This window comes from Columba livia, chromosome 7, assembly GCF_036013475.1.
Source record: "Columba livia isolate bColLiv1 breed racing homer chromosome 7, bColLiv1.pat.W.v2, whole genome shotgun sequence".
NCBI lineage: Eukaryota > Metazoa > Chordata > Aves > Columbiformes > Columbidae > Columba > Columba livia.
In genome coordinates this window covers 24,682,673-24,700,574 of record NC_088608.1, presented here as the reverse complement: position 1 = coordinate 24,700,574, position 17,902 = coordinate 24,682,673, and the positions used below count along the sequence as shown (strand labels likewise).

Sequence of the window (17,902 nt, the reverse complement as noted above, 5' to 3'; positions counted from 1 at the left end):
AATATTTTGTTCTTTATCTTCAGTAGGTGTGTGGAAATGCCTGGGTTATGCTGTAGCAACCAATCTTATCTCTCTTTTTTTCTTGTGTGTTTAGAACCACCTTCTTTTGAGAGGACACCAGAGTCTCTGGATGTCTTGCCAGGCACAAGCATCACTTTTACTTGTGTTATCAGAGGAACCCCTCCTTTTAAAGTGAACTGGTTTAGAGGGGCCAATGAGCTTGTGTCAGGGGAGAAATGCAATATCTACTTGGAGGACTCCACGGTGGAACTTGAGTTATTTGATGTAACTCCTCTCCAAAGTGGAGAGTACACTTGTCTAGTGACTAATGATGCTGGCAGGGCAAATTGTACAACACACCTTACAGTAAAAGGTTTGTAAAGATTGCATCTCTCTGTTTACCTTAAAATATCGTTTCCTTCCCTCCATTTGTCCTGTTATGCTCAACACGTGTGACTTCTTACCATTCATTAGAGCCGGCTGTCTTTGTGAAGAAACTGAGCGATCAGTATGTGGAGCCTGGCAAGCCCATCATCCTAGAGGGCACTTACACAGGCAGCCTGCCCATCTCAGTGACATGGATGAAGAATGGCCATACCATCATGCAGTCTCCCAAGTGTAACATCACCACCACAGAGCAATCCTGCATCCTGGAAATACTTGACAGCACCAAAGAAGACGCAGGAGAATACACTTGCCATGTTGAAAATGAGGCAGGAAGAGATGTTTGTGAGGCTGTAGTCTCTACCCTAGGTGTGTGCTCCCTTTGCTTCTTTTTCTTGCCTATTCTTTCAAGTGTATGCTTTCCAACACCTACTGCTATAATGAGCCTATCTAATTTCTTGTGTTTTTTAGAACCTCCCTACTTTGTTACACACTTGAACCCTCTTGAGGTGTCTGTTGGTGATTATACAACGTTGCAGTGCCAGGTTGCTGGAACACCAGAAATCACTGTGTCTTGGTACAAAGGTGATACAAAACTCAGGTCTACCCCCGAGTACAAAGTGTTCTTCAAAGACAACATTGCAACACTTATTTTCAACAAAGTGGCTAGCAATGACAGTGGAGAATATATCTGCAAGGCAGAAAACAGTGTAGGAACTGCGTCTACAAAGGCTCTCTTAGCAGTTCAAGGTGATTATTTTATATTAGCTTACTACAAAATCATTTTCTCTTGCAAAATGGTAAAAAAATTGCTTCCTGGAGCATATTTATCCTTTACTTGCTTTCTTTTAGAGCGCAAGCGACCACCTTCCTTTGCAAGAAAATTAAAGGACATTGAGCACCCTGTTGGTTTACCCCTTAAATTGATGTGTCGGCTCAATGGCTCAGAACCCATCACTGTGACTTGGCATAAAGATGGCGTGCAGCTAAGTGATGACCACAATGTGCACACATCCTTTGTAGATAATGTTGCAGTGCTACAACTAGTGCGAACCGAGATGAATCATACTGGGCAGTACTCCTGCACAGCCACCAATGCCGTGGGCACTGCCACCACCAGTGCTAGGCTCACAGTGGCAGGTGTGTTGGCTTACCAAACTTCTGCCTGAATCACAGGCTTCCTTTTCCCATTTCATGCATGCAATGCTATCTGCGCGTTGGATGAGCTTTTTCATGAGGTATGAGTATTACACTGTTTTCTTGTGTTCCTAGAACCCAAGCAAGCACCTGTCTTTGACACCAAACCAGAATCTATTGATGTGCCTTTTGGAGAAAGTGCTGACTTTGAATGCCATGTTACTGGAGCCCAGCCAATACTCATCACCTGGTCTAAGGATGGTCGGGAGATCCGAACTGGAGGAAACTTCAATATTACGTTTGTAGCCAACACAGCTCATCTTCGAGTGCTCAGAGTGGGTAAAGGAGACTCTGGCCAATATACTTGCCAAGCTAGTAATGAAGCTGGGAAAGACTTTTGCTCAGCCCAACTCAGTGTCAAAGGTATTAAATCACCTTCATTTGTGTGTCTTCTTTTTCTTGGGTAAGGAGACCTCTTTGTTACCGAGTCTCATCTTCCACTCTTTCCATTGTGGAAATATACAGGAAGTAGCTTTCCAGAAAGCAGACATATACCATGTGGTGACCTCCTGTCATTATGCATGACAGTAGAAGCCTTATGCGCGTGTGAAAATCTCAGTCATTAAGCTTTTTGTAAGAACATTGCACTCACCCTGCTTTTTACTTCGTCATTAGTGCTTAAACTACAATCACAGTGATATTCACACAGCAATTAATATACAGAAAATAATGATATGGTAAATACAACTATCTTGCCTTTGTAGGTCAGCATTGGTGACTCATTCAGATTTGCTAAAGATTTGAATTAGAGTTCTGAATTGCTAATTTAGTCTAGACTAAGAATTGTTTAAATTCTTCATGCAGACATATGCTTTAAAGATGTGTGAGCAAGTGTGAGCAACTATCCCTACCGTGTTTCTGTTGCTCCTGTGAGTGAAGTGCTTGTCAAGTCTTTCATGCTGGTTGGCCTTGAGGGTATTTTCACTCCTCCGAGGTAACAGAAAAATTTCTCTTGGCTGGAGTAATTGTCCTTCGTGTGTTTTTTACAGTTCCAGCTATCTGATGCAGCAGGCTCTGGAGTTGGCAGAACATAGTTTCAGTTGTTGTCTTTACCTTCTTTTCTCCATTTTGTGTTTTCCTTTGAGAGGAAACTCTGGTTGGGGATACAGTCACCTGCTGTAGCAAGCTTTCTTTGTTGCGCCCTAATACTCTTGTGCTCCCTGCAACTCTTGCTCAGCACTGTAGATTTCACATGGCAAACGGGTATACTGTTACTCTTTACATGATTATCCTGTTCTGCAGAACCTCCCAAGTTCATCAAGAAGCCTGAAGCATTGCGGTTCGTGAAGCAGGGGGACACAGTTCAACTGGAATGTAAAATCAGTGGCACGCCAGAGATCAGAATCGTGTGGTACAAAAATGATCAGGCACTCCAGGCGAGCGACAGGCTCCACATGTCCTTTGTAGACTCCGTGGCAATGCTAACCATCTTGGGTGCCAACACTGAAGATGCTGGCGATTACATATGCGAAGCCCATAACTCTGCTGGCACAGCCAGCTGCAGCACCTCAGTCACAGTGAAAGGTTAGCAGCATGGTTCCACACAACACCAGAATCCCTGGCTTCTGGGCCCATTCCCAGATGCACAAACCCCGAACAGGGAGCTGCTGCTGTGGCAGATGGCGGTTGCTGGAGCGTTGTTTCTCCAGCTGCTCTCGCATCCAAATGCTGCTTTATTTAAGCAGTGGAGACCAGGCATGACACAGTTGCGGGTGTTCAGCACTGTGCAGCCATTTCCTTGTCTCCCCATTTAAGTCATTTGCAAGCTGAATAAGGCAGGCTTGTCAGGTCACAAGAGAAGCATGGACTAGATAGAGCACTGGCTGTGGTGAGGGAGCTGGGCATACTCTGCAGCCATCCCTCTGCTTCCTCTTTATACACAGCAGTCCTGGCAGGAATGAAATTTAAGACGGAAGAGGAGGCTGTGGTGCTGAGCCTCACTGGTGGCAGCTTTCCTGACTTGGAAAGAGGCGGGGAAAGCTGGAATGTGGTCCTGAAGAGAAGGGACAGTGGCTTTTGGGGGGAGTTACTGAGCACTGATTCCAAACAGGTGCAGAAGTGTCACATTTTCTGCCCTTGGGACTCTGAGTGTTGGGATGCCTTGCTGGGTGATGATGGGAATTGAGCATTTTTTAGAGGTGAGGCCACAAATTTGGAAGCTAAATATGGGAATAAGTGTAGGCCCCCTTCCTGAATGTGTTGCCTCCTGCTGCTATCCAGAAACTGAGTCGGGAAGCAGGCTCACATATTATGATGTGATTCTTTTTTTATAGAACCGCCTGTTTTTAGCAAGGTGCCAAGCCCTGTGGACACACTTAAAGGCTCAGATGTTATACTCCAGTGTGAGATAGCAGGGACTCCACCCTTTGAGGTGGCTTGGTTCAAGGATCGGAGGCAGGTCAGAAGCAGCAAGAAGTTCAAGGTGACAGCAAAGCACTCCATTGCCAGTCTTCATATTCTCAATCTGGAATCTCAAGATACTGGAGAATATCAATGCAAAGCTATGAATGAGGTGGGAAGCGACACTTGCACCTGCCCAGTGAAATTCAAAGGTTTGTATGCTAAAAGATCAACAGCATCACCCCCTTCTTTTCTGCATCTCTTTGCTGTTCATCTTCCAAGCAGGCATGCATGATTAACCCTCCTCTGCCTCCTGTTTTTGTCATCAGAACCCCCACGCTTTGCCAAGAAGCTGAGTGACACTGCAATCTTCATTGGGGAGCCAACAGCCCTGCAGGCAGTGGTGGAAGGATCCCCACCAATTTCTGTTGTCTGGCTCAAGGACAAGGGTGAAGTTATTAGGGAGAGTGAAAATGTCCAAATGTGGTTTATGGACAACATTGCAACTCTTGAGATTGCCAGCGCAGAGGGTGCCGATGTTGGAAAGTACATCTGCCAGATCAAAAATGATGCTGGCATGCGGGAGTGCTCTGCCTTTTTACAAGTCCTAGGTGGGTACAGCCCTCTTCATAGGTACTTTATCTTACAGCTTGCACAGTTGCCTCTACCAGCCTTTGTTTTCTTCTTATATACTATGCTTACTGGTTTGTGGGTAGTTTTTCTGGTGACACACTGACCCCTCCCTTCCTATTTCAGAACCGGCAGTCATCTTAGAGAAGACTGAGCCAATCACAGTGATGGCTGGCAATCCTTTTACCTTGGAGTGCAAAGTAGGAGGAACACCTGAGCTTATCACCAAGTGGTACAAAGATGGCAGAGAACTAAGGAGTGACCGCAAATACCAAATAACCTTTTTCAACAACATATCCACTTTGAAAGTCTTTTCTGCAGACAGGGGAGACAGGGGCTTGTATACTTTTGAGGTGCACAATGAGGTGGGGGACAGCAGCTGCACTTCTTCAGTTGATGTTTCAGGTCAGCTCTACATCTTTGTTGTTCTTCATAGTTGTCTTTAAAGGAAGTTTTTTTATTTTTCTTTCCTTTTCCCCTGAAAAAAAAAAAAAACAACAAAACAAAACTGTGTTTCTTCCTATTCTTCTGCCTTGTCCTACTTAGATCGTCTTGTTCCTCCTTCATTTTCAAGAAAACTAAAGGAAACAAATGGGGTGCTGGGATCCTCAGTGATTCTGGAGTGCAAAGTGTCTGGCACACTTCCCATATCTGTGACCTGGTTGCAGGATGGGAATGAGATTGTTAGTGGAGAAAAATACGAAATCTCATTCTTGGATAATGTTTGTGCTTTGAAGCTGAATACCCTGGATGTCACAGATACAGGGCCGTACACCTGTGTGGCAACCAATGTGGCTGGATCTGATGAATGCAGCGCCTTCTTGACTGTACAAGGTCAGTGGAAGAGTACTACAGCCCTTTCAACCAGATTCTTCCCTTTTCTCTTCCTTCCTTCTGGTTTCCTATGTTTTGTTTGTTTGTTTTTGTTTTGTTTTTCTTGTTTTCTCCTTCCTTCTCTTTTGTTTGACTCAAACCTGCTCCAGTTTTTTCCCCCACAGAGACTCTCCTGTTGACATCTTTCTTCCTCTTAATTTCTTTGCATGATCCTTAGAACCACCTTCTTTTGTGAAGACACCTGATCCCCAGGAAGTTTTGCCCAGATCAAGTGTGACATTCACCAGCTACATCAAGGGCAGCACTCCCTTCAAAGTGACCTGGTTCCGAGGCATCAGGGAGCTGGTGCCAGACAGCAACTGCTCCATCTCTCTGGACGAGTCTGTGGCGCAGCTGCAGCTGTATGATGTGGAGCCAGGCCACAGTGGGGACTATGCCTGTGTGGTCACAAATGATGCTGGCAGTGCCTCATGCACAACCCAACTCTTTGTGAAAGGTGTGTTTGCGTGTATGCACAAGTATCTTCCTTCATGCTCTGCCTGAAGCCCTGCCGCATCTGTCCCTCACTATTGATCTATGCCTCCCTACAGAGCCTGCAGTCTTTGTGAAGAAATTAAGTGATTTCAGTGTGGAGCAGGGAAAGTCCATTGTGCTGGAAAGCAGCTACATAGGCACCCCTCCCATCTCTGTAACCTGGAAAAGAAATGGGACACCCATTGCTCAGTCTCCACGCTGCAGTGTTACAACTACTGACAAATCTGGCATTCTTGAAATCTTCAACAGCACCAAGAGTGATGAAGGCGAATACACCTGTGAGGTGGCAAATGAGGCGGGTGGGGATGTTTGCCACAGCCTTGTATCCATCTTAGGTACACATCACCCCTGGCCCTCCTACGGCACCCCAGTGATGCTCTGCCTCTGCTTACCATGCTCTCTCCTTCCCTAGAACCCCCCTATTTTGTCACACATCTGGATCGTGTGGAGGTGAAGGTTGGCGAGCCCTTGATCTTAAAATGCCAGATTGGTGGTGCACCAGAAATCAAGGTCTCCTGGTACAAAGATGACACCAAGCTCAGATCAACACAAGCTTATAAAATGCACTTCAAGAATAATGTGGCAACACTGGCATTCTCCACTGTGGAGGACAGTGACATTGGAGAATATATCTGCAAAGCGGAAAATAGCGTCGGCTTCGCCACCTCCACAGCTTTGCTTGTTGTTAAAGGTGATGGGCCAAGGGTCACTCTTTCCTGGACTAGTTTGTAGGAACTCTTTGTTGTCTGCAGAAAGGGGTTCTTATTAATTTCAGAGTGAATTAATTCTAGATTGGCAGGGTGGCTTCCTCCTTATTGTGGTGTTTATTTTTGTTTTGCAGAGCGTCAACTTCCCCCTACATTCACCAGAAAACTGAAAGATATTCAGGAGGCGGTTGGTGCCCCAGTGACATTTGATGGCCGCATAACTGGCTCAGAGCCTATCCAAGTGTCTTGGTACAAGGATGGGGTTCTTTTAAGTGAGAGTGATAACATGCAATCAGCCTTCTTAAATAACGTTGCAACTCTCCAGATCTTGCAAACTAGTATGGCTCACTGTGGCCAATACACTTGCTCAGCCCAAAATGCTCTGGGGACTGCATCTTCCAGTGCCAAACTTCTCCTCACAGGTTTGTAGCTCACACTTAAAGAACTTTTGTATGTCTTTGCTCTTTTATTTCTTCACCCTTTTTTCCCACTCTGCCCATTGTATGGTGGCCAGGGAACGTGGGCATGGCATGGTGAGGCGTATGGTGAGGAGGGGTTGGTGGTGAGCTCTGCCATGCTTTCCTCTTTGCAGAACGTCTACAACCTCCCCTCTTTGACATCAAGCCAGTGTCTATCGATGTGGCACTAGGGGAAAGTGCAACCTTTAAGTGCCACGTGACTGGCTCTGCTCCCATGAGGATTATTTGGACCAGAGACAACAGAGAGGTCCGCCCAGGTGGCAACTACAAGATGACGCTGGTAGAAAACACAGCCAGCTTGACGGTCCTGAAAGTCAGTAAAGCAGATGCTGGACTCTACACGTGTACGGCCAGCAACAGTGTTGGAAAGGATGCGTGCGCAGCTCAGCTGGCTGTACAAGGTATTGCTGTGAGCTTTAGTGTTCATGAAGCTTTTCTTTGCATGGCAGGCACCTGAAAAACAAAGCCCTGAATGCAGACATGTGAGACTAACAACCTTACAAGAAGCTACACTGAGATGTCTTAGTTCATTCAAATATTATTGTAATATTTAAATACTTTCTTCTTTCTTCACTTTCTTCTAGTCTGATATAGTGCGTGTTTTGTGTTATCAAAGGGATTCTTCCGTGGAAATGTTAACGCTGTCTTAGTACCCTGTTCAGTCTTTATGAATGGCCCTGTTGGCCAGCAAATTGTCTTCTTTAAAGTCTTTCTTCAGCAGCAGCATTCACTAAGTTGTCCAGGGGAGGGAAAAGTAACTGACAGAAATGCAGTTCACTTGTGAGACTTAAATGTATTTTTACTGGGTGTGCAGCTCTTGCAAATTGTTTTACTCTATCACAGTTGGAAAACATTGAAAACTGATGTTCTAGACAGCAAAACTGGATTTTCTGAGGGCAGACTTGGTGACAAATATTCATTCCACCAACACTTTGCTTCTCCACTTAGTGTGTGGATCTTACACATTTCAATGATCTAAATTTATGACTGGAGCAAACTGCCTTGGTAGTATTAGCGTAATTTTCTCAATGTAGTTGGGAATATCTGGATATCTCATTCTTACTGATTTTATAAAAGAACAAATGTAAATACACTACTTAAATTATGTGTGAGTTCAAATGTCCCTGTTGATTTAGTGCTTACCTTTTTTCTGTTGTTTGTTTGTGGGGTTTTTTGTGTGGGTTTTGGTTTTTTTTTTTTTTTTTTTTTTTGATTGGTTGTGGGTTTTTTTTTTGTTGTTGTTGTTTTTGGGTTTTTTTGTTGTTTTGTTTTTGTTTTCCCCTCTGTATGAATTTTGGGGACAAAGACAAAAACATTTTAAGAGTAAATACTATGACTTTAACTCTCTAAGACAAATAACACAGCAAGCTGAACTAACACTAGCAAGATTTTGCAATGACTGCTTGTCAAATGCATTATATATATCTAGAATATATTCTGTCCATAGGGTTTTTTATTGGTGGGGATGAGGAGAGTACAACAGACTGAATTACATGTGTATTCAGTGGCAAGTAGGGATGTTGTTATGATGTAGCTTGACTCAAAAAGGTATTGAAAGATTGTAGCAAGAAATCTAACTTCTTCAATAGATTTAAAGCTTGTTTCCACCAGAATCACAATTCTGTTTATTATTAGTGATAACATTACTATTAGGTTTACTTGACAGGAGTTACCATTCATAAAATGATTCCAACTGACCCTATTTATTTTCTTACTCTTCAACTCTTTTTTCATAAAATCCTGATTTATTTTTTTTTCCCAGGATTATTATTTTATTTTTTGATCCTGAAATTTGGTACTTTAGAATTTGTACAGTTTCCCCAGGACTGTAAAATTAATGATGTTCATTGTTTGTCAACTTGTAAGGGCAAACTCTTTGAGTGCATTGATTTTCATGTGTTTCATTTGAGCAAATGCTGTCTCACTTCTATGACACACAACCTTTTCTTTGTAAATTAACATCTTTTGTTCAATTGACCCTGAAAATCTCCCAGTTTTTTATTAACTTTCCCACTTTAACATCTAATATTCCAAATCTGAAGTTTTAAAAATTGCTTCAGGTTCTAGAAACTGCTTTACATTTTAAGTATATACCTTGCTAACTCACACATCTTAATTTTTTGAGATTGAAAGAGTGTGACTACACAGCAACTGTTACTGTGCAGACAGATAATCAACTCTTTGTCTAAGTGAAATCTGATAGTAAATTACTAAGGTTCCAAGAGTCCTTGCCATAATTTCTATTTTTAGAAACTCTAAGGAAGTTTTGTTACTAACAACATAGGATGTTCTACAAATGTCCCACAAGTTGAAGTAACCCACAATAAAATAGATATTCATCCTACACTTTACAGACAGATGCACAAAGAGGCACTTCATCCTGTTTTGCAGAGAGAATTGTTTGTTGTGCCCACGTTACCACCACTTGGTTTTACTAGTTACATCTTTGATCTATGAGCAGTCAGTCTTGTGATTCTGAATCATCCGTATGGTACTTTTGATGAAAAGTGTCAAACATCCACTCCTTTCTCTCCTTACGGAACAAAATGCAACCATCCGGTTTACTGTTCAGTCATAGGACCTTTAACACCAGTTTCTGTAATACCAGCCATCTCATAATTCTTCCCAGCATAATTATTTTGAACCTCTTGTTTTGCTCCCTACTTTTATTCCCTATATGCACCTTTATGTTTGGCTTTGCAATAAATGTGTGAAGGTTTATAATGCAGATACATTTATTGACTAGATCCGTTGTTAATGACATATTAAGATACAAAGTTACTGTAATGCTCAGCATAAATGCTCTTAATAATATTTCTTGGATGAACAGTTTGGATTCTTGCATTTCCATCAGGCATTTTGATTACAAATATATTGCAAGGAGATATTACTTAAAGAAAGCCACACGTTAGCTTATCTGTACTGAATACATAGAAGGAGAAGTAGTGTGGGAAATAATCTGAAAAAAAATCATAACAATTGCAAAATTAGAATGTTTGCTTAAGCCCCCAAAGTTTACATTTTCTGTTACATATTTTCCTGATCATCCAAAGAATCAGTGCATTTTAAAGCGTCATCTCCAATTTTTGGCTTTCCAGAACCACCAAGGTTTATTAAGAAACTAGACTCCTCAAGACTTGTGAAACAGCATGATTCTACTAAGTATGAATGCAAAGTAGGTGGATCTCCAGAAATCAAAATCACCTGGTACAAAGGTGAAACCGAGATCCATCCCAGTGAAAAATACAGAATGTCCTTTATGGATTCAGTGGCAGTCATTGAAATGCACAACCTCAGTGTTGAGGACAGCGGTGACTACACTTGTGAAGCTCGGAACCCAGCGGGTAGTGCAAGCACCAGTACCTCACTGAAAGTAAAAGGTTAGAATCCCAGTTCTTTCCTCACTTTTCTATCTGTGTGAGTCCTTTGTGAAAAAGCTGTTAAATCCTACTTTCTTTAATGAGGCTAAAACCTGTCTGAATAGATGGCAAAGCTCTTGCCTCTTTGTTAGGCTGTGGGAGATCTTTCTTATTTATGGTTTGTCTTTGCTGTTCAGCTTTAGAATGGATTCTTGAATAGTTTGTTCTCTTTAATTGCCTTTGCTCCAATAACACAAACTTCAACCTCCCCCCCATTTTTTTTTTCCAGCACCCCCCATGTTTACCAAGAAGCCCCATCCAGTCCAGACCTTGAAAGGGTCTGATGTTCACCTGGAATGTGAGCTTCAGGGCACTCCTCCATTCCAGATTTCATGGTATAAAGACAAAAGAGAAATTCGGAGCAGCAAGAAGTATAAGGTCGTGTCTGAGAACTACCTAGCTAGTATTCACATTCTTGGTGTGGATACTGCAGATGTTGGTGAATATCACTGTAAAGCTGTAAATGATGTGGGAAGTGACTCCTGTATTGGCTCTATAACACTAAGAGGTTTGTATAAAGATGATTGGCACTTTCTTGGCATTTTGTTGTTCCTGTCATTCTCATCCTACTTTTCTGCTCCTGGCATGTTTGTGGTTTTTTTTTTTTTTTTTCACTGTTAAATATCTTCTCTTAAATAGCACCACCAACCTTTGTGAAGAAGCTGAGTGATCTCACTGTCGTCGCTGGGGAGTCGATTGAACTGCAGGCTGCAGTAGAAGGATCACAGCCCATTTCTGTTCTGTGGTTGAAAGACAAAGGGGAAATCATCAGAGAAAGTGATAATCTTTCGATCTCCTATTCAGAAAACATTGCAACTATGCAGATTGGAAATGCAGAACCAGCCAATGCTGGGAAATATATTTGTCAGATAAAAAACGATGCTGGAGTTCAGGAATGCTTTGCCACGCTGACAGTGCTAGGTTGGTAGCATGGGATAAAAAACACAATGTCTTTTAAGATGCTTTAAAATTGCAAATTTTATGATACTTATAACTATTGCATTGTTTTTAAAAATGTTGTGACTTGCATCTCATTGCAGAACCTGCAGTCATTGTAGAGAAGCCAGGCCCAGTTAAAGTTACAGCTGGAGACTCTTGTACTCTGGAATGCACAGTAGACGGCACACCAGAGCTTACTGCTAGGTGGTTTAAGGATGGGAATGAACTGTCCACTGACCATAAATATAAAATCAGTTTCTTCAACAAAGTATCTGGTCTTAAGATCCTCAATGCAGGACTAGAAGACAGTGGAGAATATACTTTTGAGGTGAAAAACAGTGTTGGTAAAAGCAGCTGCACAGCTTCAGTGCATGTTTCAGGTTAGTTGACTAGTCTTTTTTGAATCATATCTGATCCTATGGTTCCTTTTTAAAGCTTTTGGATAGCAAAGAGTTTCTCATGACAGGCAACCTGAGAGACTAATTGCTTGTATAATATTAGGAGTACTTGGCCTACCACTTTGACAGGAGTCAAGAACAGATGCCTACCTAACCTTTGAGGGACAGGAGTTGTTGCAAGGAATTGATTTCTTCAGCTTTAACCTGCATGTATTCTTGGACACCTGGTGCAATATTGTTGCTTATGACAAAGAACTGCAAAAATAAAAGGTGTCCCTCAGAAAAAGTGAACGAAGTTTCCAGCATATCCGTAACCATCAACTATCTATTTTTCAATGACTTAGGTGTGTAGGAGCAGATTGCTAAAGCAAATATATCAAAAGAAAGTTAGCTGATTTTATTATATATGGAGAACTTTTTGCATTTGAAACTCCTGAATGGTAATTTTTTTACTTTTTTTTTTTTTTTTTTTTTTAACAAATGCAGATCGTATTATACCTCCTTCTTTCACAAGAAAACTGAAAGAAACTTACGGTCAGCTGGGTTCTTCTGCCGTACTGGAGTGCAAAGTTTATGGGTCACCACCTATTCTGGTTTCCTGGTTTCATGATGGACAGGAGATTACCAGTGGAGACAAGTATCAGGCTACCCTTACAGACAATACCTGTTCTTTGAAAGTGAATGGACTTCAGGAATCTGATATGGGAACTTATTTGTGCACAGCTAGTAATGTAGCTGGGTCTGATGAATGCAGCGCATTTTTGAGTGTTAGAGGTCAGTATCAATAAGAAGCCAGAGTCAGAGGGCACACATTTCTTTTCAGAAGGACTTCATTCTTTGCTTTGTTACATATTTCTGATTACTGTGCTCTTCATCAGAAATTCAAATGTACTTCTTCTCTGTCTGTTTTATTTGCATACTTAGAACCACCATCTTTTGTGAAGAAACCTGAACCACTGAATGTTTTGTCTGGGGCAAACGTAACCTTTACCAGTATCATAAAAGGTTCCTCTCCGTTGGAAGTTAAATGGTTTAGAGGTAGTGTTGAGCTAGTACCAGGACACAGTTGCAATATCACCTTGCAAGATTCAGTTGCAGAACTGGAGCTGTTTGATGTACATCCGCTTCAGAGTGGAGACTACATCTGCCAAGTCTCTAATGAGGCAGGGAAGATTTCTTGCACAACACATCTTTTTGTCAAAGGTTTGTCCAGACTACTGTTTCTTATGCTTCTTATGCTTCTTATGCTTCTAAAAATTATCTCTTGGCTTTATTTATTTTGTTTTCTTCCCATTGTTCATTATAGAACCAGCCAAATTTGTGAAGAAGGTGAACGATTTAAGTGTAGAGAAAGGGAAAAATTTGATCTTGGAATGCACATATACGGGTACTCCACCAATTTCAGTGACATGGAAGAAAAATGGAGTAAAAATAATGCACTCTGAAAAGTGTAGCATCACCACTACAGAGACATCTGCCATACTGGAAATCCCTAGTAGCAAACTAGAAGATCAGGGGCAATATTCTTGTCATATTGAAAATGATTCTGGACAAGATAATTGTCATGGTGCAATCACAATACTAGGTGCGTCAAGCCACCGTCACTTCAAGTGTCATTTGAACTACTAATAGTCATGGTGCAATATGTTTTTATGCTAATGGTGTGTGTTTGTTCTTCAGAACCACCTTACTTCATTACACCCTTGGAGCCGGTGCAGGTGACTGTTGGAGATTCTGCATCTTTACAGTGCCAGGTTGCTGGAACACCAGAAATGATGGTGTCATGGTACAAGGGTGACACAAAGCTGAGAGGAACTGCTACTATGAAAATGCATTTTAAGAACCAAGTTGCCACTCTGGTTTTCAGCCAGGTGGACAGTAGTGACAGTGGGGAGTACATCTGCAAAGTAGAAAACACTGTTGGGGAGGCTTCTTCATCATCTTTGCTGACAGTTCAAGGTGAATATTTCTTTTTTAAAAACAGGAAGATGGCCTATTTTTCTTAAGTGTGCTTTGCTATTTTGAAAAACAGAGTATTATCTTTTCCTTGTTAAACACTTCAGTGTTTCTTGATCTGTAAGATACCCTCTGGTGCTGTCTTCTATTAGCAAAGGCCTACCAGTAAAGCTAATCGAAATACATCTCTTACTGATTACAGCTCTTCTGCAGGGATACAACCTCCTTCCCCATGAGTGTATTTGTTTTTTTCCACCACTAGCAGTCCTGAGGGTTAAATAGGCTCACTGGGTGTAACTGGGGGCACAATGGTTATATGTTTTCTTGCAACTGTATTCACAGTGCTCTTAGCATATCAGGTTCCAAATAAATGACATGCCGAGTAACATTTTTCATCAGACATTAGGAGCGAAAATACAGTATACTCTACAGTATATTAGGCAGTGATTATTGGCAAATATAGTAATAAGTGCATGTCTTCTGAAAGCCCTCACTGTACAAAACCTGTTTTCTTACAGAGCGTAAACTTCCTCCTTCTTTTACACGAAAATTAAGAGATGTTCATGAAACTGTTGGCTTACCAGTTACATTTGATTGTGGCATTGCTGGTTCAGAACCTATTGAAGTATCTTGGTTTAAAGATGGTGCACGTGTAAAAGAGGACTACAATCTTCATACATCCTTCATAGATAACGTAGCAACTCTCCAGATTTTGAAGACAGATAGGAGCCTTATTGGGCAATATACCTGCACAGCTACCAATGCAATTGGGACTGCTTCTTCTAGTGGAAGGCTTGTCCTTACAGGTCGGTGGACCGTGAAATATTTAATGGAAATATCTTAAAACTCACCTTTTGTTTATATATTAATTTAATATTGTACAAATAATACTTATTTCACAGAGGTTTAAAACAAATTGACATTTTAAAGTGATGCTTTTTTATTTCTTTCACTCTTCAGAAGGGAAGACTCCTCCATTCTTTGACATGCCAATTGCACCTGTGGATGGTATTATTGGAGAAAGTGCTGACTTTGAGTGTCATGTTTCTGGAACACAGCCTATTAGAGTCACTTGGGCAAAAGATAACCAAGAGATTAGAACAGGAAGAAACTACCAGATCAGTTATGTAGACAACACAGCCCACTTGACCATCCTGAGAGTTGACAGGGGAGACTCTGGAAAGTATACATGTTATGCTAGCAATGAAATTGGAAAGGACTCTTGCACAGCTCAACTAACTGTTAAAGGTACTGAACAGATAATACATTGTGTGTATGTTTTTCTTCCTTTAATTATAAAGGAAGTTAGCTTTATTGCTGCAAGGTAAGTTTGAGAAAAGCTTTTGAGATACAGCTTGAAAGTACCTATCTGGAGATACCCATGGATCTCTTAAGAGAATTAGGAAGGGTGAAATAATATTTTCTTCAGCCTAGTTTCTTTATAGGATTTGGCCTACTTCTTTCTTGAGAACTTGACAAAAATCTTGGGTTTTTTAAATGGCATTTGACTTTAATCAATATAAGAGGATTTTTTTTTTTTTTTTTCAATTAGGAGAACCAACTATGACAGCGACTGTAAGAGCAAAACATCTGTTTTTCATCTTTGTATATTTTCTTTAAAAAAATATTTCAATGAGAGCAAATATCATTAAATGTTCAAATTTTTCTTGGAAAGTATTCTTTAGGGTATTTCATTTTGGGTTTGATTCATATAATTTGAATAGTGTGTTATTTTCTTTTTACAGAACGAAAAATTCCACCTACTTTTACTAAGAAACTGTCCGAAGCAGTAGAAGAAACAGAAGGGAATGAACTTAAACTTGAGGGACGTGTTTCTGGCTCTCAGCCTTTGACTGTTGCTTGGTATAAAAACAATCAGGAAGTTCATTCAAGCCCTCATTGTGAAATATCTTTCAAAAACAATACCTTACTTTTGCATATAAAGAGCATAGACCAATCAGACGCTGGTTTATATACCTGTAAAGTTTCCAATGAAGCAGGAAGCGTATTGTGTACATCTTCTGTTGTTATCAGAGGTTAGTTGAAGTTTTGTTTTGGTTTGTTTTGGTTTTTTTCTGCTTCTTACTTGTCTTTGTTGTATATTGGCTGCAAATATACAGCTTCTGTCTTATGACCTGTTTGTGCTTACCTTAAGAGCAGTAATTTGTCCTGAGATGGACAATATAAAACTGAGTTAAGTCACAAAAGCAAGGAATTATTTTAATTTTGTGATTAAAATAAAACTATTTTACAGGGAGAGTCTTCTTCATTTTTTCACTATTTGCTAGGAATGATCTAAAGCGAACATCGAAATCTTTATGTGACATTTCTGTTGAATTTTTAATCCTACTCTTTTCATGGAATAACAGCTTTTCTGTTCAAACACATGAAAGCTTGGACAGCCTTTACTGTGTGTTGTGACAGCATGGCACTTCATCATAATACTCTTGCAGGAAATTGCATATTTGGTTTTTTAAATGTGCTTATATAGTTCTGTAGCCTAATAGCAGTGCTTTAGTTCCTATACTATTTTTTGCATGTGAATGTCCTTGCTGCTTGGAGAAAATATGTTTCTTCCATGTTTGCCTAGAAGACATACTCTCTTGATATTTATTGCTTTCTCTGAAACTATGATTGCCATTCTCAGGCTTCTGCTTAATCTCCTTCATTCCTTGCCATTGTCTTCTTAAGAATCACATGTATCTCCTCCTCTCTTACACTCTCAATCATGCTTTCTTTCCTTGAGTATTCACTCAAGCATTTTCATATTCCAGAACCCAAAAAGCCTCCTGTTTTTGACCGGCCTCTTCAGCCAGCAGCAGCAGAGGAAGGTGATACCGTACAGCTCAGCTGTCACGTCCAAGGATCACAACCAATCCGGATTCAGTGGCTGAAGGCAGGGAGAGAAATAAGAACTTCAGACAGATGTAACTTCAGCTTTGCTAATGGAGTAGCTCTTCTGGAACTTGCTGCAGTTACAAAATCTGATTCAGGAGAATACGTATGCAAAGCTTCAAATGCAGCTGGCACTGATACTTGCAAATCCAAAGTGACAGTTAAAGGTACAGTAATATGGAGAAAATCAAGGTATATGATGGAAATATAAAACAAAGTTCCATCCTGCTTTGTTTGTGGGACAAAAATGTTAATAATCTAATAACAAATTGTATCTTTTAGTTCTTTGCAAAAGTGTGAAATCTGGGAAGACAATATATTTAACAATAATTTATTTGTAAATAGTGACATAAACAGTGGGAGATCAGTGTCAAATCAATAGTATATTCTTACCAAAAAGGCAAAGAATTTGCTTTCTAAGTCTAAACAAAAATGCAAGATAAATGAGTTGAAAATCCATATTTTATGGAACCAATGGGGGAAGTAGTATTTATTAAAGGAAAATATAAAAGTAATTTGATTGAGTGTGTGGCCTTAAAGGCTAATTGCTTTAGGATTGTTACAACTCTAAGACATATTGACCTTTTAGCTGAAAGTAAATATTATCTAAGCATGAGTACTTCCATGTAGGCCTTGCCTTAGCCTGGCATAAAAGACATAAGAGTTGAGTAATATGTGGAAATAATATCTTTTTCACTCTGTGGGTGGCTGCAAAGCTAAAAACAGTGCAAAAGAAGAAGAAGAAAAAAAAGATTAACAGATCACTGATAAAAAATACAAGTAACTCTGAGGGTGAAATTTCCAGAAATAGGCAGAAAAGATGATATCTCCAGAAAAAGTGATCCATTTTTAGAAAATGAGGCTTCTTATTTGCGTATCCTTCTATGAATTTTGTTCTATTTCTGTAATTTTAATTTTTTTTTTTTTTAATTCATTTGGAAGCATCATCATGCATGACCATAAACTATTACCTGAAATCATCTATTTTAATTGTTTGACTGTTTTTTAGAAAAACCAGCAGCTGCACCAGCAGCTAAGAAAGCAGAAGTGGAAGGAAAACTTTATTTTGTGTCAGAGCCTCAGAGTATCAAAGTCATGGAAAGTAAGCACTCTAATCAAAGAAGTAACTTGTCTTCTCTTTGCCCATACTTTTTGTTTGAGATTATATCCTGCTGTCATAGACATCTGGA

The 17,902-nt window shown here is 40.4% G+C and overlaps 1 protein-coding gene across 1 annotated transcript in view; it reads left to right on the top strand.

The window, feature by feature from the left end:
* The window catches only part of TTN (titin), a 242,931-nt gene that overhangs the window by 67,936 nt on the left and 157,093 nt on the right, over positions 1-17,902 (top strand). The window contains exons 71-98 of the mRNA XM_065069777.1: positions 95-373; positions 475-753; positions 856-1,134; positions 1,237-1,524; positions 1,657-1,944; positions 2,824-3,105; positions 3,855-4,133; positions 4,251-4,532; positions 4,678-4,956; positions 5,098-5,385; positions 5,603-5,881; positions 5,976-6,254; positions 6,332-6,610; positions 6,761-7,048; positions 7,219-7,506; positions 10,204-10,485; positions 10,754-11,032; positions 11,164-11,445; positions 11,565-11,843; positions 12,348-12,635; positions 12,786-13,064; positions 13,168-13,446; positions 13,542-13,820; positions 14,336-14,623; positions 14,778-15,065; positions 15,563-15,853; positions 16,592-16,879; positions 17,722-17,814. Coding sequence (XP_064925849.1) covers positions 95-373; positions 475-753; positions 856-1,134; positions 1,237-1,524; positions 1,657-1,944; positions 2,824-3,105; positions 3,855-4,133; positions 4,251-4,532; positions 4,678-4,956; positions 5,098-5,385; positions 5,603-5,881; positions 5,976-6,254; positions 6,332-6,610; positions 6,761-7,048; positions 7,219-7,506; positions 10,204-10,485; positions 10,754-11,032; positions 11,164-11,445; positions 11,565-11,843; positions 12,348-12,635; positions 12,786-13,064; positions 13,168-13,446; positions 13,542-13,820; positions 14,336-14,623; positions 14,778-15,065; positions 15,563-15,853; positions 16,592-16,879; positions 17,722-17,814 — 7,731 coding nt within the window. The remainder of the gene's footprint in view (positions 1-94; positions 374-474; positions 754-855; positions 1,135-1,236; positions 1,525-1,656; positions 1,945-2,823; positions 3,106-3,854; positions 4,134-4,250; positions 4,533-4,677; positions 4,957-5,097; positions 5,386-5,602; positions 5,882-5,975; positions 6,255-6,331; positions 6,611-6,760; positions 7,049-7,218; positions 7,507-10,203; positions 10,486-10,753; positions 11,033-11,163; positions 11,446-11,564; positions 11,844-12,347; positions 12,636-12,785; positions 13,065-13,167; positions 13,447-13,541; positions 13,821-14,335; positions 14,624-14,777; positions 15,066-15,562; positions 15,854-16,591; positions 16,880-17,721; positions 17,815-17,902) is intronic.